Raw genomic sequence first — 20,089 nt, 5'->3', positions numbered from 1 at the left:
GGTGATCGGTATCGGTGATCGGTATCGCTGATCGGCCCTCATGGGTGATCGGTATCGGCAGGAAAAAACCTAATCGGCACATCTCTAATATAAACTAAATCCTGGTATCACTGTATATTTGAATTATTAACAAATCATCATCACTTATAACCCTAGAATTTTTCTTTCATCACTGCCGATTCAGGCAATTCCTGGCTTCTCAAATACATTAAACAAATTAACTCACAGACACTTGATGTGGTATTAAAGATCTGAAATTGTATTTGGCTTTTATTCCCCATTAAACAAGTGCATACATTTACAGCTTGGAGCATATTTTATTGACTTTTTATTTAGTTTTTTAGTCAAGTGCTCAAATTAGTAATTTTCGAGTACGAAGAGCCGCTCTCTGATAAAAACACAAACAGATGTGATAGTGAATGAAAAGTACATACCAATTCATTTTCAAGCATAAACACAAACTATGAAAAAATTAGGGCTTGGCGATATGGCTTGAGAATAAAATCCGATTTTAATCACTTTTGTTTATAAAAAAAAAGGAATTACAAATATTCTACACATAATTTGATGCTGATGTGTTTAAAAATTAAGTATTTCCTTACTTGTAAAACCAGTAGCAAATAACTTCATAAGATGGTCAAATTTCTTCATTTTAATTTTCTCTCAGTTTTTGTCTAAGAGTTTTGCTAATACTACATATTAATTCAGGAAACAGCGTTTTTTTCTTGTACTATTTCGACTTTATTCTCCTCTTACTACAACTGTACTCTTGTAATATTACAACTTTATTCTGGTAATTAAAAAAAATAAATTTTAGCCTTGCCCGAATATTTTGTAGTAGAGTTAAGCTGAATTTAAAGACCAAATAAAAAGAAGTTGTAAAACATGCTTGTCAAACAAGACGGCGGCCTCAGGCGTGCTGACATAATTCTTAAGTACGGAAACCCAAGGAGCAGATTGGTTAAAAAAAAAATAAAAATCCAGATTTTACAAAAATTAAAGCTGCAGTATGTAGCTTTTATAAAAAGTTTCTTTTTACACTGTTGAAACATTTGTTAAAATTGCCAAGATGTGGTGACAGTTTAGTATGAGACAGATAACCTATGAAAAAAAAAAGTGCTAGCTCGAAACAACCAATCAGAGCCAGGAGGCGTGTCTTAGTGCGGTCAATTAAATGATTGCTCTTTGCTCTGCCAGCAACTAGCAGATCCTGTTGTGAACACTAAGTTAGTTAGCAAACGATAAACGGTTTTCCTGTAATGGTAAGTTGTTTCTCCACTATTAGCACATTGAGTGGCATACATGAGAATGATTGACAGCGCTAAGACCCTGCTCCTGGCTCTGACTGGCTGTTATTGGTGCATTTCTTCAGACAGCAGTAGTAGCTCAAGGAGGAGGTGGAGTAAATCGATCTTTTCACAGATTATCTGCCTCATGTTAACAGTTTTGATACACATGTAAAAAATATATATTTTATAAAAGTTACATATTACAGCATAAAATCGATATATCACCCAACCCTATCCACCTTATTCCTGAGGGGCTTATCGGGGAAACGATTATGGGTGTTACTTCCGGCAGCTAGCGGAAGTAGCAGTATTTCATTGAAATTTCTAGTTTATTTTGCTAGTCTATATTCATGATAGAAGTTACAGCTCTCTTTTCGGTTATAATACAATATTTAGTAAAACTTGTTTAGGGACACACCGTCTGCCATCAGAGAGCTTCTCAGTACAGACGATCGTAATTGTGAGTTTAATTACGGGGAGCGACAGGAACACGATCGTTACGTTTTGTAACGGAATGACCGCGAGTTAGTGCTGCTAGCAGTTCGTTTCTCTGAAGAACTGACAGTAACAAAGAGAAAATCAGAGAAGCTGGTCAGAGATCTGAGCTGCAGGTTTGTGCCAACAGTATAAAACACCAGAACTACACAGTATTAGCTTGGTGTGATGTGAATTTTTTCGTTTGAATTTAAACAATAATAAAGTTCATGATCTGAGTATTTATCATGATTGGGCCAGGAAAATTTATTTATAAGACAAAATCAAAAATCTGGGATTATTTAGTCCATCACAACCAGAACCTTGAGGTTCTCTCTTGCTGAGTGTCGCTGCAAATCAGTGGAGAAATGACTGCAGCTGCTGCTCTCCAGACCGTAATACGGAGAATCTCCCCACTGGACTAGAACCGAACCGAATTACACATTAACTTGTTATAGAAAGCAACTTGACACTGGAAAGTGTCGTAAGATGCCCTTGTGGAAGTCGGGAAACTGTTGTGCTGTTCGTGGCTGTTCTCTAATAATCAGACAAAGTTTAGTTTGTGGCTGCAGCAGGTGTGTTTTGAACGTGCTCTCAAAACAAAAGCAGCAGTTTTCATTGCCTACCGACAGATACGCAAACAAAAATAATTTGGCTAAACTTGAAGAGAGAACCCAAAATGCTTTATGTGTGCTCATTTCATTGTGTGGACAAAAAGCCAAAGGAAGAAAACCTGCATCTGCATCCGAAGCAACTGAGTCAGTGAAGTAGCTACATATGCTAGTGCAACTTGAAGAAATTAGACCATTTCTTCAAGTTGTCATCCCTCCCTGCAGTAGATGTAGGTTGCAGTAAACCAATATTCTCACATTTAAGCTTTGATAGCTGGTGTTCCCACATATTTTATAGCCTAATAGCTCTCACAAAAGCCGGTTAGCGAGTTGCTAACATGTAAACAAATGGCGTTTCCGGTTAGCGGCGGAAGTCACGCCCATAATTCACGCAAAGCATAATGGGGCGTAGGAATAAGGTGGATAGAACAAACTAAAACAGGTTCCTCGCACTGGATGTTGACAAACGGGTCAACTTGTCGACTGACTGAGCTGGACGTCGGGTAAGTTCAAGGATCTCTCTCTTTTTTCACCCTTATATCTGCAGCCAAGATGGTGGTAATCTCGCCCTGCATGAAGGCCCAGGGCACGTTGGAGCCAACCAGTGGGCACCGCTCCCCGCTCGGACAGTACACCTCCCCAGTGGCACCCTGCTGCCTGATGCTGTCGCACGAACAGGGGAAGCAGAACTTATGGGCGGGAACAGATGGGCACTGGACGAAGTGCGTGTCCTCCAGCCGCTCGTGGCACAGAGTGCAGCACAGTGGCGCGCCGCCGGGCGCCGCAGAGGAGTCTGAGAGGCTCTGTAGCGGTGGGGGATCCATGCCGCTGGATCCAGGGGGAGCAGACCCCTCCCTTTGAGGTGGTCTCCTCTGGGAAGAGGAGGAAGGCGACGCGGGGCTGCTGCTATTCAGCCTGGCAGCCGCCGCGGCGTCTTTGAGCGAGCCGGCGCTTCCTGCGTTGTCGGTGGCATGGATGAGCGCCGCCATCGGTGACCGGACACTCTGTGAGGTGGCAGCTTCAGTAGGGTGGGGTGATGCAGCAGCTGAAAAGCTTGGCAGAGAAGATGACAGCCATGGCTGGCCCTCGCTGTTGTTCATCTTGGTGCCGCTGCCCTCACCCTCTGGCTCCGGGGAGGCTTTTCTCTTTGCAGGCCGACTTTGCTTCCCTCGGTCTGGAAAAGAAGATTCAAATGATTAAAGGTGATCTGTTATGCTTCTTTGGACAAGTCAGGATAGCTCTATACAATATACAAAACATATTGATCGTATATGTTTTTGCATAAAATCATTAGAATGAGATTTTAGTCTGCTCAGTTCTGCCTGGTTTGAGCTCCTTTCAGGATGAGCTGTTTTATGGCCTAATGTCACTTTAAATCCAAATAAGCTGCTGCTGGCCACGTCCCCAACTCAACTTTACACTCACAAGTGAAAAAGGCTGTGAATGGCAGAAGTTGAGTCTCCTGCACAACCAACAAGAACACAGCAAATGGTTTCTGGATGGTAAGTCAACATCCAGAACACTTGACTTTTCCAACATACAGCAGTAAAACCAGCTGACCAAACCTGCTGGAGCTCCGCTTGGGTTGCTAGGCGATGGGGTTTCTCTGGCTGGGGTTGCTAGGTAATAGCGTAGTGCACCAAATATGACTTACCAATCTGGAGGTTTTTGAAACGGCTCATTTCCCAGACACCAAAAAACATTAACTTATTGCCAAAGAATAGCTGGGCGTTTTTTCTAAGACTAAGAGCTTGGGCTGTTTTTAGAAGCAGTTGAGACCCAAAGGGAAGCATAAAAACCTGCATCATGACCTGTGAATCATAGGTCACCTTTAATAATCACTACATAGGTAACAGAGTTCATGCAGTTAAGCCAACTCAAATTTAAGACTTTGTAAGATTTTTTATGACCATTATAATTCAAATTTAAGACCCATATCAGAAATGCACAACAGAAATTGATATAATTAATTTTTCAGAGGACAAAAGGAGTTTTTTGTGACTCTTGGCAGCAGTTTTGTGCTTTTCACAGAGCTAGATAGCTGGCTAGTTAGCTAGCTGGGAAGTATTAGCAGGTTGTTCACAGAACGCAGTGAGTGAAGATGTCTGCACAGACTCAAACTTTTGATAGAAAACTCCCGAGACAAAAAGTCTACACAGATTGAATAGTCTTGCTATTTAAATTGCTTAAATTTTAAAAAGACAAGATTAAAAGGAATTTGCAAGTATACTATGTAAAAATGTTTGTTGTGTTAGCATAGTTGCAACATGAAGAAGCTATGACATATTTTGTTTAAGCTCACTTTGTTCACAAACACATGCCAGCAGGCAAAGGCTGAATTTTTTTTTTTAGAAATTATTCTTGATCAATCGATAGTTGAAATAATCGCCAGCTAATTAAGTTATCGATTAATCGTTAACAGACTCAAAACAAAGACGTTTGCTTTAAGAACATATTCGGTGCACTAATTAAGCTAAAACTGTACCAAAAAAAGGATTAAAATGCCTGTAAATACGTTTTATTCCAAACTCCTCGAGCATAAAACCAACTCCTACCTGTTTTTGAAGAAGTGGCGCCAGCCTCGTACGCCATGATCCGCTGCATGGCGGCGTGGTCCTTGGTAAACCGTCCGTCCTGCAGCGCCATCAGGTCCCTCACCGTTTTGCCTTTGCCTCCCCACTCCTTGTGGCTTTCTGACATGTCCGACATGCTGTCCGGCCTCTGTTTGTCCTTCAGCTCCTCGTGGCGCTTCCCGTGATCCACGGGACCCGAAACGACCAGACTCATCTGACCTGGGCGGCCGTTAAGCGGGTGAACAGCGGAAATGCCGCCGTTAACCAAAGGCACCAGACTAGGAGGAACTGAGCTAGTCCTGCGGGAGTTGGAGAGCTCAGGTGGATCGTCGGACTTTGGGTATCCGTTCGGGATGGGGAAGCCGTTCGTCTGCCTGCCCGCCGGGTACTCCACACCTAAACGGGGTGGCCTCTCAGACAGCGGGTATCGGTCTAGAGTTTGCGGCGGACGGGAGCCCGGGTCCGAGGCGTGGTGGGACTTCCCCGGGCCGGTAGAGCGGCCCTCCGGGAAGCCATGCACCCGTTTCAGTTGTCTTGTAGCCTCTATTACAAACTCGATTCGGTCGGCGCCCTCATAATTGACACATCCCCGGCAAACGGCCTCGGTAAAATCCCAGATGATTGCCCAAGGCATGCGGGGTAAATCGCACAAATAGCAGGACTGTCTTCTGGAGGCAGCAACCGCCGCGGAAGACATGTTGTAAAAGCCCCGGAGGCAACGCAGAACTATCCAAAATGTCCGTCTGTTTGCTTCTCGCCGCTGAGAGACACAACTAAGCAGCTGTGAGATTCCGAGACATTAACGAGCAGCAGTGAAATACTCTCTTCGGGGCCATTGTTAAGGTGTCTGCTGCGCCTCCAAAGCGCGGCTCCACGCTTACTACTCCGCTCCAGCTCCGAAGTAGAAACGTGACGTCAGCACGATCCTCCGCTAACACCTTCTTTTCTTCTTCTGTTTACTGGTTTCTTCGACGACACCTCAGGCGCATGCTCAGTGTTGTTATCAATTGGTGCGCCTCATTTTATTCTTAGATGAGCAAATCGAGAAAGGAGGAAACTTTTTCCATCTGTCCAGCCACTTTGGCATGCCACGGAAGCCCCCTTTCAGATCCATCAGTGGGAGCTGCGAACCCATTCACTTTGACCATGACACCGATGAGTTGTTTTGATGTAGAAAGTAAGGGATAACGTCAAAGAATCGACATAATATGATGCATTCCATTGTTGTGAGTGTAAACACTCATAGTTTATATTTCAGTGTTGCACATTTTGTTGATGGAAATTAGTGAGCTGATAAAATCAGATGATTTTGACAAATAATCTCGGGTCTCGTCGTCCATTTCGGAGGAAAGCTCATCTCACTCCGCCTTTTTAGTATTCACTCCCGATTGATCCACCGGTGAACTGTTAAGGAATACACCCATTGTTAAGGAGAACGGTCAGGATCCCCTCCCCCACGCGAAATGGCAACGTACAGAGGGTTTAATTTAAATAAATAAATATTGCATAGCCCTTTAAAATAACCACTAGGTTAACTATTTAGTCTTCAATGTCTTGTATAAAACTTTAATACATATTGATTGTTGAAGTTTGTGTTCCCTCCATTTTATTTATTATAAAATAGAATAGAATATACTATATTGATCCTCAAGGGGAAATTGATTAGATATCAAATTAATTAACAAGTTAGATATTAAATATATTTTACTGTACAATGTGGGATATGTCCCAACTAAACAAGAATAATTCTTTTTCTCAACAACAATGAAGGCATGGTCCATGAATATTTAAATTGGGACAAAAAAAATAGTTTTAATTCTAATTTTGTTCAAATTTATGACTCCAATTTGGACTCTGCTGAAGTTACATATATTTAAATGTATTTTTCTTAATGTTTTTACTATGCTGTACTTTTTTAATTTTCCTTGAGTAAAACATGTTGAAGTTTTGCTATTTTACCCACTTCTGCATGGTGGTGATGTCACAGATGGCAAAGAAAGGAGATAAGAGGAAAAGAAGACTCTTTGTTTCCTCTTACCTTACTTTACTTTAACCTCCCTTCCTTGTCCCAGTTCTCATTGCAGGCCTGCAGGAAAATGTCGGCCAGCTGCCAAGAGGGAGTGGCTGTGGAGTTGCACACAACTTTATTGTGCCAGAAAAATCCACTCAGGCTAGACAGAGGGACTTTTTACAAGTTCACTTTTTGTTTACACACTCTCTAAGATCCTCTCCCAAGTTGAGCTTCATAACTCAACTTCTCTGGCTTATTGCTTGTCAAGAACTCTACTGTCATGGCGGCAGAGAGAGGAAAAGAGAGGAAGGTGTAGATTGCCAAGTATGACTCACTCCAGTCGGCCAGATGTGCCACATCTGCAGCCATGATGACGAGTCTGCGAGTTCTGTGCAGCAGAAAAGTTCAAACACATTACAGAGATGTTTGAGATAGTCTGTGTGATGTTTTTCCAGGAGCAAAGATGCTTCTGAATAAAATAAATTTGAAAAAAAAAAAAAAGATCACTGAGCACCTATTCTTTCAGCTGAGTTTCCTTAAATGGAAAACTTTTTAAATAATTTGAATAATAAACTGAACTCGACTGCATTATTTGATAAGGATCAACAAGAAGGTTTTTTATTATTATTATTTAGCTATGGAAGCTAAATAAAAAGGCATTCACTAAGAAAGTCTCAGTGAGGTGGCTATTGTTAACTGCAAACCCTCAGACATGACCTGGTGGGCTGGTCTGTCAGTAAAACCTCCTTTACGGGAAAGCAGAAGAGGACAGCAATTGATTTTTAGACCGTTGCTGAGGTAGATAAGATCAGGGGATAAGATCGGCTATCAGCTGATTACTGATCTCACAAAATTAAGAAAATCTACACCAATAAATTGATTGACATCACAAATCTGGGACAAACTTCCAGAAAATTCCAAAAACAGAGGAGACACTGAGCTCCTTTAAATCGAGGCTAAAAACCCGCCAGATTAGATTTGCTTTTAAATCATAACAAATTAAACATTGACCAGCATTTTTACAGCACATGATAAAATGTCATGTCTACTACTGATTTTACAATTGATTTTATAACATGATTGTTCATGTTATTTTTATGGGGGTTTTTTTTTACAGTGTAGTAGTCATACAGAAAATTACTGATGTAAGAATAAAACAGCATTTGGTAAACAATCTACTAAAGTACTGAGGAACTGATCAAATGGACCAAAGTGTAAAAATATGTGGAAATTTGGGGTATTTTATGGACCAAAATGAAATAATTCATATAAATAACATAATTACAAATGATCAAAAACAGGCAAAAGAAAAAAAAAATCCAAATCAGTTTTTTCAATATAAAGCATATGTAGCTGACAACAACTACAGGTGAATTTTGGTTAAAACATGTTTGTTCTTTATTCAGCTAAGTTACTCACAGCGGGTAGAGAATCAATTTTACTCAAGTAAGAGATACTTCATAATAAAATCACTCAAGTAAAAGTAAAATATATGGTGCAGTAAAAATACTCTAAAAGGTAAATTTTTTTCAGAAGGTTATTCAAGTAAATGTAATTGAGTAAATGTATTACAGCCCACCTCTGCTGCTGCTGAAATGTGCTACACAAATCAACTTGACTTGACTTTAAATCAGTGAATACCAGGCAGAGTTCTGGTTTCAGGCGGATCCTCATCTACCTAAATGCTCACTCTGTTTTTCCTGTGTCGCTCCCTTTGTGCCTGTGCTTTTGAAGGAAGGAGCGAAAACCAACTCTGCTGTTCCCATTCGCATCCAAAATGGCTGTGATCTGACACCATGTGAAAGAGAGACTTGGCTTCTCTCAGAGGGATCCTGTTGCTGAGGTAGAAAATAAAATAACCTTCATTCAGTCTGAGCACCAGAAAGACGTATCATCGTCGTCAACACGGCAACAGAAGAGGTACAAGTTGAGAAAGTGGGATAATAACATTCATACTTGTGGTATATAAAAACTTTTTTTTTTCATGATCGATTATCAAATCTTTGTCTGTGGTAAAAGAACCCACTGACTTAAAAACAAACATGTTTTAACCAAAAATTCACCAGACACAGAAACACACCTGCAGTTTTTGTTAAAGTCTGTCAATAAAAAAAATCATAAATTAGTTTAACAAGTGGTGAAATTTATATAATCTCCTGGTTGTTTAAAAAATAATCACAATAAATCATGACCTGTAGCAAAATAGACCGGAATTCACTTAAGGAGATGAAAAACGAGCATTATGAAAGAAAGTAAACACACATTGGAGATTGCAAAAGCACTTTAATTTTGGAGTCAGCGGTGTTTGGACATAATGGCGGTTCTTAAATTTAGAGGAAAAAGACAAAAGATTACAGTTTTTTAAATGAACAAAAGCTCTAAGTATTCCACCAAATTAATTACAGAGTGGATCAATGACAAGAATAAATGTGGAAGGATACTTGAAACTAAAAATAAATAAATTTACCACTTGACAATGTTTGACAAATTTCTTGGGAAATAAATAGTTATTCATTTCTGCTTATCCATTTTTTACATGTTTCCACTCATGCTCGAAATGTCAAAAAACAAGAGAAAAATTCATAATCACCTTTATTCACCTTCACAAATAAACCGTATTATATGTTGTCAGAACTACTCCATTATTTGTTTGTAAGAAGATTATGTTTTTTTATTATTTTTTTGCTGGAATGAATGAAAAATGTCTTTTAAAGTTTTTATTTCTTGATTTTGTCACAATTGTATTAAGAGGGACTCATGAGGGAGTATTTGGGGTATCATCATAAAACAAATTTACAGTCTATCTTCATGCTCTTGTACTTAGACACATACAGTTGAAACCAGAAGTGTACATACAGTGACACTACATTAGTAGCTCTACATTGAAGTTATCCAGAGGAACAACTTTTAAATCTAAAACTTATTTAGATTGTACTGGAAACACAGCTTGTCAACATAAGAATAGTTTTGGTGATTCTAGCTGACCTTAAACAAGAGAAGTTTAGTCTGATTTAGTTTCAGACAGTAAGGAGAAAAGAAGTGTATCTTTTTATCTGTTATATTCAATCGTCTGATTGCAACTATACACGTATAAAAGAATAAATTATTACAGAGCAGTGAACCAGTTGTTTATTGCTATCATTTCTATGGGGTACCAAAATCATTTTTTAGACAACTGGTTCAACAATCCTCATGCAAAGACAGCCATGCTTTTATGCTGCATTCAGTTGATATATTTTTGTAATTTTGATGTTCTCAGCCTTGACAGAGGCTATGTGATTGAAACCACCGGGATATTTTCTGTTTATTTAGCTGAAATGGTCAATAGAAAATGCCCCAGAGTCACTGGACTTGAAGTGCGTATGTCTGAGTGACAGCTGGGAGTGATACAAGCCGTTGCTCTGGATGTCCAACGGATTGTCGGAAACCTAGAGTAAAAGACAGAAGGAAAAACTCAGCCTAACTCAAATTTATTTCTACATCACATTTAAAAACAACGCATGTTAATCAGGTCAAAATACAAATTACAAGCAGAAAACTTTTTTTCCCCAACGGCATTCAGCCTACATTAACTCATGATGTTAAGGTTTTATATAATAATAATAATAATAATAATAATAATAATAATAATAATAATAATAATAATAATAATAATAATAATTTTTTAGCACATTTGTTGAAACTGTCACTATGCTGTGATAGTTTAGTATGAGAGAAAAAAATCGATCTACTGATTGGTTGTTTCTAGAACTCACTTGAAACAACCAATCAGAGCCAGGAGGCGGGGCTTAGCTCTGTCAATCTTTCTCTCCGCTACGCCACACCTAGCATAGCCTGGTGTGAACGCTAAAGCTAGTTAGCATGACCACCGATAACGGTGGATTAACGGTTTTAAGTTGTTTCTCCGCCATAAGACCCTCCTCCTGGCTCTGATTGGTTGTTTTTTGTTCATAGTAGCTCAAATGGGAGGTGAAGGAGATCGATCTTTTCACAGATTATCCGTTTCATAGCTATTACATGGTAACAGTTAACAAATATGTAAAGAACATGTTTTTATAAAAGTTACATCCTGCTGCTTTAAGGAGTTTTACTTTACCTCTTCAAACTTCTTAGCTTTGTACTGCTCTGCACCCTTCAGGAAGTTTAGCAGTATTATATCGCAAAGCACTGTGCCCTAGAAAACAACAACAATACAAAAAGTAATAAGAATAAGATTAAGAATATCAATATATATAACAGAAGAAGAAACTGTAAGAAATAAGGATGCACTGATCCAATTTTTTCACTTTTGACATTGATACCGACATCTGAACAATACATTTAAATACACCAATAGCTTCACAAGCTTGGTCAAACGTGTAAAAACAACTTTAATTTGTTCAGTCAGTGAAGTATAACAGTCAATGTAAAAATAAATTATAAACTGAAACTTCCTACAACAATAGTAAAATGTACAAAAAAAAACAGCAACAATTTTTCTTTCAAATGGTTCAGAAAGAGCAAATAGGAATTCTAAATAATGTAAAATAAGCAATGAAGCATAGAATTAGACTAGCTAGATCTGTCTTTGTAATACTGGATTGACACATTTCTAGTAAAACCCAAATTAACCAAGATTTTTGAGGCAACAAAAAAAGTTTTTTTTTTTTTTTTAATTCTGGTAAACCTAGAAAATGATGTAAGATATAAAACTTGGATAATATTAGTTTAAATTATAAGAGTTTAGCTCACCACTCCCACTGATGTGAACGCTGCCACCATATTTATGATTGTTGGAATCATGTTAAACTTTCCAGCCTAAAAACAAAGATTTTTGTCAATATCCAGTTTTCCACTTACTTGTTTTGAACAGACATAAACTATGCAAATAGGAAATTTAAATCTCCAATGTAACTGAAAGGTTCCTGAGTTAATTTGAAATAAATTGCTTTTAAATATTAATATATACTCACATTTCCATTGACAATAACATCAAATCGAATGGCAAAAGCTTTGACCAGAGTGCGGTAGTCTGTCCCATTTTCCATCTTATAGTATTTTGCAAACCTGTACAAACAAATACAAACATACAAATATTTCAATGTATTTACCTATTATACTTAACCTAGATAATAACAAAAACATTACAATAATATGTGTCTAAAGCTGAATATTTTAGTTTTGCTTTGAGAAAAAAAATCTACAAATAGGCAAAAAAAATTTGTAAGTAATTTGGAGTTATAGGCTACAAAAAAATTAATATAATTTAATTCTGATAGTAACTTTTTGCATCAAATGAAAAACAATTAGGTCTAATTTAACTTACATTGTAGACTGAGTATTATGCATTATCTACACTGTACCAAGAAAATTCTGGGTTCAAAAATGTAATTTTTTTGCACCAACGTATGATTGGTCTAAAATATACAACTAAGTTTTCTGGTTGGTAATTATGAAAGAAACTTAAATCACCTGAAATTGTACCCAGGAGAAACGTTGTTCTGCTGTGACATGGCATCAAGTCGAGTGAACGAATACAATGGTTTACATTCATCGTCTGATTTATCCAGATCACACATCCAGCTGATCATTATTCCAATCACTCCACCCTAACAGAGGAGGAATATAAGGATAAACAGAAAACAATGAAAGTGCTTTAAAAATCATCCAGATATGTTTTGGTAAAAGGTTGATATTTTTTAGTGTCTGGAAAACGAGCCATTTACTGGGCTGAAACAGCTCAATTTGAAAGAACTCCGCAGACTAAGATCTCATTATCTAAGAATGATTTTAAGCAAAAAATACAAGGAACATGTTTTTATTGACCCATAAACCTAACCTAACATGTTCAAGGAAGCTTAATAGGTCATATATTAATGTCACAAGATGTGCAGTAAACATCACAAATTTAATTTAACCCCTATTAAAAAAATGCAATTGCTGTTTTTACCGTGTCTGCCAGCTGAGTGAAGTTTTGCTCTGCATTTTTAAGAATGTCCCCCACTTTGAAGATAGGGCAGTAGATGTCCTTTTCTTTGTTAAAGTTACACGTTTTGATGTATTCATTAGTTATTGATGGAAGGAAGTTCCCTCTGCAGAAAAACAGAATTTATGATAAATCATCACCACTACATTTGACTGATGTTATTTATATTCTGGGTGAAATAAATCCGAAAGAGACAACTTGAACTAGCCTGGGACTAACACTGATCAGTTATATTCAGTCATAACTAACATTAATTCATAAGTACTAGTGGTCTACCTTCTCCAGTTATAATTTGATCACCTAGAATGTGAGTTAATATCAGAATCAGACAGAAAGTAGTATAAAAGGTGTTACTTGGTGTAGTTAAAAGTTGGGAAACGGATGCTGTTCTTTATGAAGATTGTGAAGTTCTCCACATCATTCATGGGTTCTCTGAGAAAAGAAAACAAACACATTATAACTTTTCTAAAGCCTCAGAAGTGGAGTTTCAGAAAAAAAAATATTAACAAACAGATTGTCACAACATCAAAATGTCTGATGTAAAGCTTGCAAATAAATGAAGTGTATAAATGATATTGAAATATATAAAAGAAAACATTTCTTCTAATTCTGCACTTATGATAGAACTCTTTATACATTGTAACTTCACTATTTGGTTATTTACAAAGGTTTTCCATCAGTTCCAGGGGTTAAATTGAACAGGCTTGTTTTGAAAAAGTTTATATTTATTTTGATCAGCTTAAAATCTGAAATGCATCTGAAGTTGTTAAAACTGAGCATAATTTTTTCAGCCAAGGCAGAATCTAAAACTTTGATTCTGCTTGAGCAAACAAATAATGTTTGATCAAATTCGTTGTGCCAGGGAAGCCTTGACAGTAGCTGCGTTTCCATTAAAAATGGGTGCAAGTATTCTGCTGATTTAAAAAAAAACACAATTTTGCAATTATTTTTTTTCCATTAAATAAGCAATTGAGTTAAAACCGCATGTGAATAAGTAATTAAAAATCATGGCAGCTACAGAGGTCAACTGTTACGATGAGATATATTCATAATTTAGCACTAGAGCTCATCACTTGTTAGCCAATGAGACCAGTTTTACAGAAGAGCTATGTATTCAAAATGTTGGAATGACGCGAAATTTTTTATGAACTGCAATGCTGAGAGCTCTGATGGAGCCAGAAAAAAACAAAAACCACTTCCTGTCGTCTTCGTTTTTGTTGTTTTCTCCAGTAGTAACATCCAGTGATCATTTGACTGGTGTGATGCAAATACAGTGTTTCCGTTGCAGTTTTGTGAAATGCATCTGTTTCTATACAGCTGAAAAACCACCACATCCTGGCCCAGAAACTTTTTATTAAAAATGTGAGCTTTTTCAAATTTGCCATGTTTCCATACAGAAAATTTATTTTCATAATTTCAATTTGCATAAATTCATGGTTAATTCAAACACATTTAGGGTTACAGTAATCAATGCAACTAAAGATAAATGCATCGATGAGTTTTTTTAGATTTTGTTGGGACTTTAGTGTTTAAAAGGCAGAAATGTTTTTCAGGAAGACAGACTTTGTAACTGTCTTTATGTGTCTTTGAAGGTTCAGGTCAGAGTTCATCACTACACCCAGATTTCAGGCCTGACCTCTAATGTCCAGCTGTAACAGCTGAAGTTTTGTGTTGACTCTAAATCGTTCCTCTAAAATAACTTCTTTTGGTTGTGAGTAACTCACATTGCAATGTAGAGCTGCACATCATCTGCATAGTTGATGATACCTGGATGTTTTTCACCAGCAATAATAATGTACCAGAGTGGTTCCTCAAATTGAATACACACATCAATAAATCACTGTGTATATGTAAATATATGACATGCAAAGTGTCGTCTCACGTCTTTATGGTGTCGATCTCTGCAGGACACCATCCTTTAATCTCACACATTGAGATGTTGGTCTTGAAAGGGACGCAGTTTCCTGTGAAGATTCCTAAGCAGGAGTACAAAGAAATGTTAAAGGAACTCCAAAACAAATACTATCGTAATTGTATTTTAAATTTCATATCATAAAAAAATAATAATTTAACATGTTACCATATCCTCCTGGTCTGTGACGATATTTTGTGCAGTCACTGTCTTTGGTACAGTTGTATTTCTCAGTCTGAATAACATGGAAAGATTTAAAAACGCAATTATTTGTGTGTTTTTATGATATAACGTTTTGTTGCTTAAATGTGTTGTACAAATAAAGTTGATTGACTGATTGATTAATTGAATGATTAAATAATGTAGGATAAGTATTTTACACTATTAATAGATCAGATTAAATGATTATGTTCAGAAAGAACAGCTAACCCAGTACAACACACAGATTGACTCTATTTAATAACCAACTGGCAACTTCTGAAGGCAATTAGTTGCACTCAGAGAAAAGGCAGGCTGAATACTTTTGCACAACACACTTTTCCGGTTTTTACTTGCAAAAATATTTTTGAATCATGTATAATTTTCTTTCTTCTTCACAATTTCATACTCTCCCCATGACAATAGGGAGAGTAGCACTGTTTCTAGTGCTAACTAGAAACAGCCAATCAGAGACAGGAGGCGGGTCTTAGTGCTGTCAATCACCTGCATCTAGCAGAAACTTTCTCTAATGCTCAGTCTAGTTAGCATGGCCACCAATGACGGCGGATAAACTGTAAGTTGTTTATCCGCTCAATGCCATTAGGACATTGAGCAACACATTCATGAGGTTGATTGACAGCAATATGGCCCGCCTCCTGGCTCTGATTGGTTATTTTTGGTCCCGAGTGGCGCATTTCTTGGGATAGTAACTCAGAGAGGAAGTGAAGGAGATAGATCTTTTCACAGGTCTGTCTCGACATGGTGATAATTTCAACAAATATGTAAAAAACATATTTTTAAAAAATGTTACAAACTTCAACTTTAAGTATTTTCTTCAACTGATGATTTGCCAGATGTTTATAAGCTGTTTCCCTCTTTCCAAATGTCTAATTGTGTTGTCTTGTTTTAATAAATCTTATGTATAGCTTGTATTTTGGTCAGATAATGAATTCCCATGTTTGGACACTGGATCCTGTCATTAACATAAAAGTTAATTAAGAGGTGAATTTAATATCAGCTGACCTCAGGACAGTATCCTTGCACTTGGTTCTCTGTTGTAATCATTTTGGTGATGATGCAAAAGACAGAACCTCCCTGTAGAAAAACCACATGGATTTTGCAGCTCAACCTTTTAATGAATCTTGCTATTAATTACTGAAATGTACCGATAAATACCTGCGTAGGAGTGACGTAGTCTGCAACGTCCATGACTCTGTTGTTGTAGTTTCCAAAGCCTTTGACCTTTGTCATGACTGACGACTCTATAGCTGTGTCTCTCACCTGGTAGGCCTTTTCCCAGATAAACACCCAACTGAAAACACAAGCAGGGAAAATGTGACAAATAAACATTTTGACATCAGATTTAATTGAAATAAATATCAGGCGAAGTGGCTTTTGGAGCCCATTAGCAGGTTGGAAACTGACCGCCCTTAAAATCTCCAGAGCTGGGTAAAAACTATAGTTACATTTCCTCAATTATATTTACTTGAGAAACTTTTTGAAGAAACGTACTTTAGGAGTATTTTTGCTGTACTTTTTACTTTTACTTGAGTAATGTTATTATGAAGGATTTCTATTCTTACTTGTGTAAAATTTCTGGATTTTCTACCCACTGAATGACAAACAAACATGTTTTAACCTGATTTATTTATTTATTTATTTTTGTTACTTACATTAATTATTAATAGTTTTGGCGTTAAAATACCAACATTTCCACTTAGCTTTATATTTAGGTTGGTCTGATGATGTCATTTTTAAATATTAAATGATTGATAATTTGATCAGCTACTCAGTAGACTTTTTACCAAATACTCTTTACTCTAACTGGAGTAATTTCTTAGATTGCTACTTTTTACTTTTACTTGAGTACAATTTTTGGGTAGTTTACTCTTGAAATCATACTGTTAGATGCAGGGACTCTCCTAGCCTTTTCAGTGCCCTGGGTAAACAACATTTAACACCCCCCTCCTACCTGCTTTTAGTTCAAGCACACTGAAAATGTGTTTTTTATTTCTTACGATGCAGCACGTGTTTATGTCGTGTTTAACTGAAGCATAAAGGCGGCGTGGCTCTTTTGACATTGTTAAAAGTTAAAGAAAACATATATAGTCATTATAACATTGGTAAATATCGGCTTTTGGTCCAAATTTTTGTATCCCTATTTCATAGACTGGAAGATTATTGCTAAGCATCATTGCTTTAGAGTGATCACTTTATTACTCTGCACTGGTGCACAAGAAAAAAAAAAAGAAATCTGTTATTTTACTCATTTATTTATTTACATTTTATTCAAAAATCATCTTATTTTGTTGGCACCAAGAATGTGACAATGAGATTATTTTTATTTAGGACAATAATAGAAAAAAGAGGAGTTGAAAAACACATTCTGTGGGTAAGGATTAAATTACTTGCTTGGAATCAGATCCAGCTAATGGGTGAATGAGGCTCTTCCTGTAAGACTAATCAGCCACGGCAGACTGATAATAGTTGTGTAGTTAACTAGTGGACCTATGATGACTTAAACAGATTAAATTCAGTCTATAAGGTCAACGTTTACTAATCAATGGATGAGTTTCTTTAAATCTTGCTGGGACATTTTTTCTTTAATCCCAGAAATATTCATTAGGTGATAAAAGACTGTCTTTGTAATTGTCTTTATATGTTTCTAAATGTCCAGGTCTGCATGTGTTTCAGTAAAAAGGTCTTTGTGCTTTGTGATTTTTTTTTTTTCAACATTAGTGGTATATCAAAACAGTTTTGAGCACAAATGTAATGGAAACGCAGCTACAGCAATGTAGAGCTGTGTATCATCTGCATCACTACGGTAATCAATCTTATTACTTATTATAGGACAATTTATTTGTCTCACATGGGAAAAAATAGTTTTCGAAGAGAGGATAAAACTCCACAACAACAAAAACAAAACATCCAGTCAAACAAAGTCAAATACATAAAACTAGCATAAATAATTAAATAAATATGAATCAACTATTCTGACACTGGTGCTTAATGTTAATGTGCGAAAGAAAACATAGATTTCAGATGAAGCTGTATCTGAGATAGTGGGAGCATATTAAATAAGAAGGACCCCAGGATTGAACCCTGGAGCATCCCAGATGTGTTTTCTGTCAGCTTCAATGTTAAATTATCCCACACACCTAAATATGTAAAACAAAATGCTACAGAGAAAGCTGAAATAGTTAGAGTCAATGCTGTTTGACACAGTGTTAGCTTTAATAGCAGCCAATCCAGTTGCCCCGTTTGTTTTCCTTAGCACTGATTGGCTGTAACCCCAAAAGTGGAACACTGTAGAAACTAGCTGTCGTGCCAAGATGGTTTCCACTATAGAGAATTAATACATATTCAGATATACTTGGTGTTTAAACTATTAAAATAGGCAGCTATATGTGTTTATAGAGAAGTTCTCAAGTATTCACAGATTTTAGCTGCTGGCATATGGATCATAAAGCCACAGAGTGACTGTAGCTCAGTGAATATAGTAGTTTCCTTGCAATCTGAACGTTGTGGATTTGATTATACATGATGACTTCCCATTAGACAAGGCAGTTTGACTAGAAAAGCACAACAGAAATTGTCTCCATTTAGCACTTAGTCTATTAATCATTAGTGAGAACTGGAGTATCTCCGCATTGATGCAGAACTGAGTCAGTTCATTCCTAAATGACCAATTAATTCAGTTCAGGAAATGTCTGTAAACCTGAACAGGTCTTATTTCTCTTAAAACATGGGAAAAATGTCTTGTTAGTGAAATAATCTGTCAATGGAACAAATATTTTTTTAATCAATATTAAGAAATTATTAACTTGAAAATGTATCTGTCTTAAAAGTTACTCTTAAGTTATTTTTGTCTTATTTCAAGTGTTTTAAGATATTTGCACTATAACTAAACCAAAAATACTTGGTAAGATTTGATGTATTTGCAGTGTGAACACCTGAAATTTGCTTTCTTTTTAAAACTTTTAACAACGTTGAAACACAATGAAGACAGCGTTCTGAAAAGCATATTCTATTTATTTTAATGTCAGTTTCTCTGAAGCCGTGTTAAAGTGAGCGGTTAGGCAAAGCACTTAAAACACTGCTAATGCATTTGTATTGACAGAAATTTTAGAGCGAGGAACTGACCCTGCTATAAGCTTTAAAATCTTAAGTGTAGCTACCCATCATTTAATAAAAAGATATTGAAGTATCTGTCTATGAGTAATTATGTTGAAGAGTCACTTTAAACCAGATAAGCTAAAATCTGCAGACATTTAAATGGCTTTATAGTGAAACATTAACATTTCAGTGAGTTAATTTTTACAATTATTTAAAATTAACTGTTTTTGCAACAAATCCTTTAATTATTCAGGCTTTGCAGTGATGAATGAAATGATTTACACTTACCCAATAAAGTAAGAAATGATGATAAGTTGAACAATCCGGTTGATGATGCCGATAGTCCAGCTTTTCACAACCACCGACTTTGTCGTTTCATAAGTGAAGAAGTTCTTCATACACGACCACATCTTGGCAGTGTGTGGATGGAAAACACAAAAATACAACAAAAACCTGTCAAAAATAACCTAAGTGATTTTTTACAGTGTACAGATTTGTATCGGACAGTCTCAAAGGTAATTCTAAGATTAAAGTGAACACAAAAAAGTCAAAAATAAAATAAAACGAAGCTCTTGTAAGAAAAAAAAGACTCGTAATTAAGCTGTTAATTGGTCTAAATCTCCTCTATCTCATTGACTTCTGTCTCTGTTCTCTTCCTGTTTCTGCAGACGTCAAACATCTCGATGACAAAGAGAATAAATGAGGATCCTTCTGATTCGGTGTTTGTCTTTTATGTGAGCCGTGATCCAGCCAGGCTTTCCTCCTTCTGGCAGTTAACTTGACAGTTCTCCTATAAGGCCAATAATAAGACGCCTCCTCTCTCTGCTGAGTGCGCTGTGGTCGCACACATTCAAATCTATCTGCAGCCTTCAGTCAAAATCATCCAGCAAAATTTTAATCAACATCCCCTCCTCTCATGAGGCTCAAATTTTAGATTCAA

The 20,089-nt window shown here is 36.8% G+C and overlaps 2 protein-coding genes and 1 long non-coding RNA gene across 4 annotated transcripts; 1 reads left to right on the top strand and 2 right to left on the bottom strand.

Moving 5' to 3' along the window:
• Positions 1–238: 238 nt before the first annotated feature.
• On the bottom strand, positions 239–5,889 carry LOC106962707 (interferon regulatory factor 2-binding protein 2-B-like). Of its 2 annotated transcripts, XR_001428041.1 has the most exons (3): positions 4,930–5,889; positions 768–3,548; positions 239–724 (listed from the first exon to the last, which is right to left on the bottom strand). XR_001428041.1 is itself a non-coding variant. In XM_015057277.1 (2 exons), exons 1-2 carry the CDS (start codon positions 5,642–5,644, stop codon positions 2,884–2,886), a joined length of 1,380 nt encoding a protein of 459 aa, XP_014912763.1. In that variant the 5' UTR covers positions 5,645–5,889; the 3' UTR covers positions 239–2,883. The 2 variants fall into 2 exon arrangements, 1 of the variants encoding a protein (XP_014912763.1); XM_015057277.1 differs by having other exon boundaries at positions 239–3,548.
• Positions 5,890–6,053: 164 nt separating this feature from the next.
• Positions 6,054–8,976, top strand: LOC106962709 (uncharacterized). Its single transcript, XR_001428042.1, has 2 exons — positions 6,054–6,124; positions 8,693–8,976. It is a non-coding gene; the product is annotated as an uncharacterized LOC106962709 (long non-coding RNA).
• Positions 8,977–9,226: 250 nt separating this feature from the next.
• LOC106962708 (P2X purinoceptor 3) lies at positions 9,227–19,911 on the bottom strand. The gene is made up of 12 exons (XM_015057278.1): positions 19,438–19,911; positions 16,210–16,345; positions 16,057–16,128; positions 15,004–15,070; positions 14,806–14,899; positions 13,278–13,355; positions 12,888–13,029; positions 12,410–12,546; positions 11,911–12,004; positions 11,690–11,755; positions 11,055–11,132; positions 9,227–10,386 (listed from the first exon to the last, which is right to left on the bottom strand). The coding sequence occupies exons 1-12, from the start codon at positions 19,557–19,559 to the stop codon at positions 10,267–10,269; spliced, it is 1,206 nt and encodes a 401-aa protein (XP_014912764.1). The 5' UTR covers positions 19,560–19,911; the 3' UTR covers positions 9,227–10,266.
• Between the last annotated feature and the right edge of the window lie 178 nt (positions 19,912–20,089).

The sequence above is a fragment of the Poecilia latipinna genome, unplaced genomic scaffold (genome assembly GCF_001443285.1).
Source record: "Poecilia latipinna isolate Pla-1442-1.1 unplaced genomic scaffold, P_latipinna-1.0 Scaffold1451, whole genome shotgun sequence".
NCBI lineage: Eukaryota > Metazoa > Chordata > Actinopteri > Cyprinodontiformes > Poeciliidae > Poecilia > Poecilia latipinna.
The sequence above is the reverse complement of the archived record's forward strand: the minus strand, read 5'-3'. Positions and strand labels throughout refer to the sequence as shown.

Coding starts and splice junctions, on each gene's coding strand:
- LOC106962707 (XM_015057277.1), bottom strand. CDS start 5,644: ATGTCTTCCGCGGCGGTTGCTGCCTCCAGAAGACAGTCCTGCTATTTG. Junction 3,549..4,929: donor CGCCACTTCTTCAAAAACAG/GTAGGAGTTGGT, acceptor CTTCTTTTCCAG/ACCGAGGGAAGCAAAGTCGG.
- LOC106962708 (XM_015057278.1), bottom strand. CDS start 19,559: ATGTGGTCGTGTATGAAGAACTTCTTCACTTATGAAACGACAAAGTCG. Junction 16,346..19,437: donor ATCATTTCTTACTTTATTGG/GTAAGTGTAAAT, acceptor TTGTGTTTTCAG/TTGGGTGTTTATCTGGGAAA. Junction 14,900..15,003: donor TCACAGACCAGGAGGATATG/GTAACATGTTAA, acceptor ACTCCTGCTTAG/GAATCTTCACAGGAAACTGC.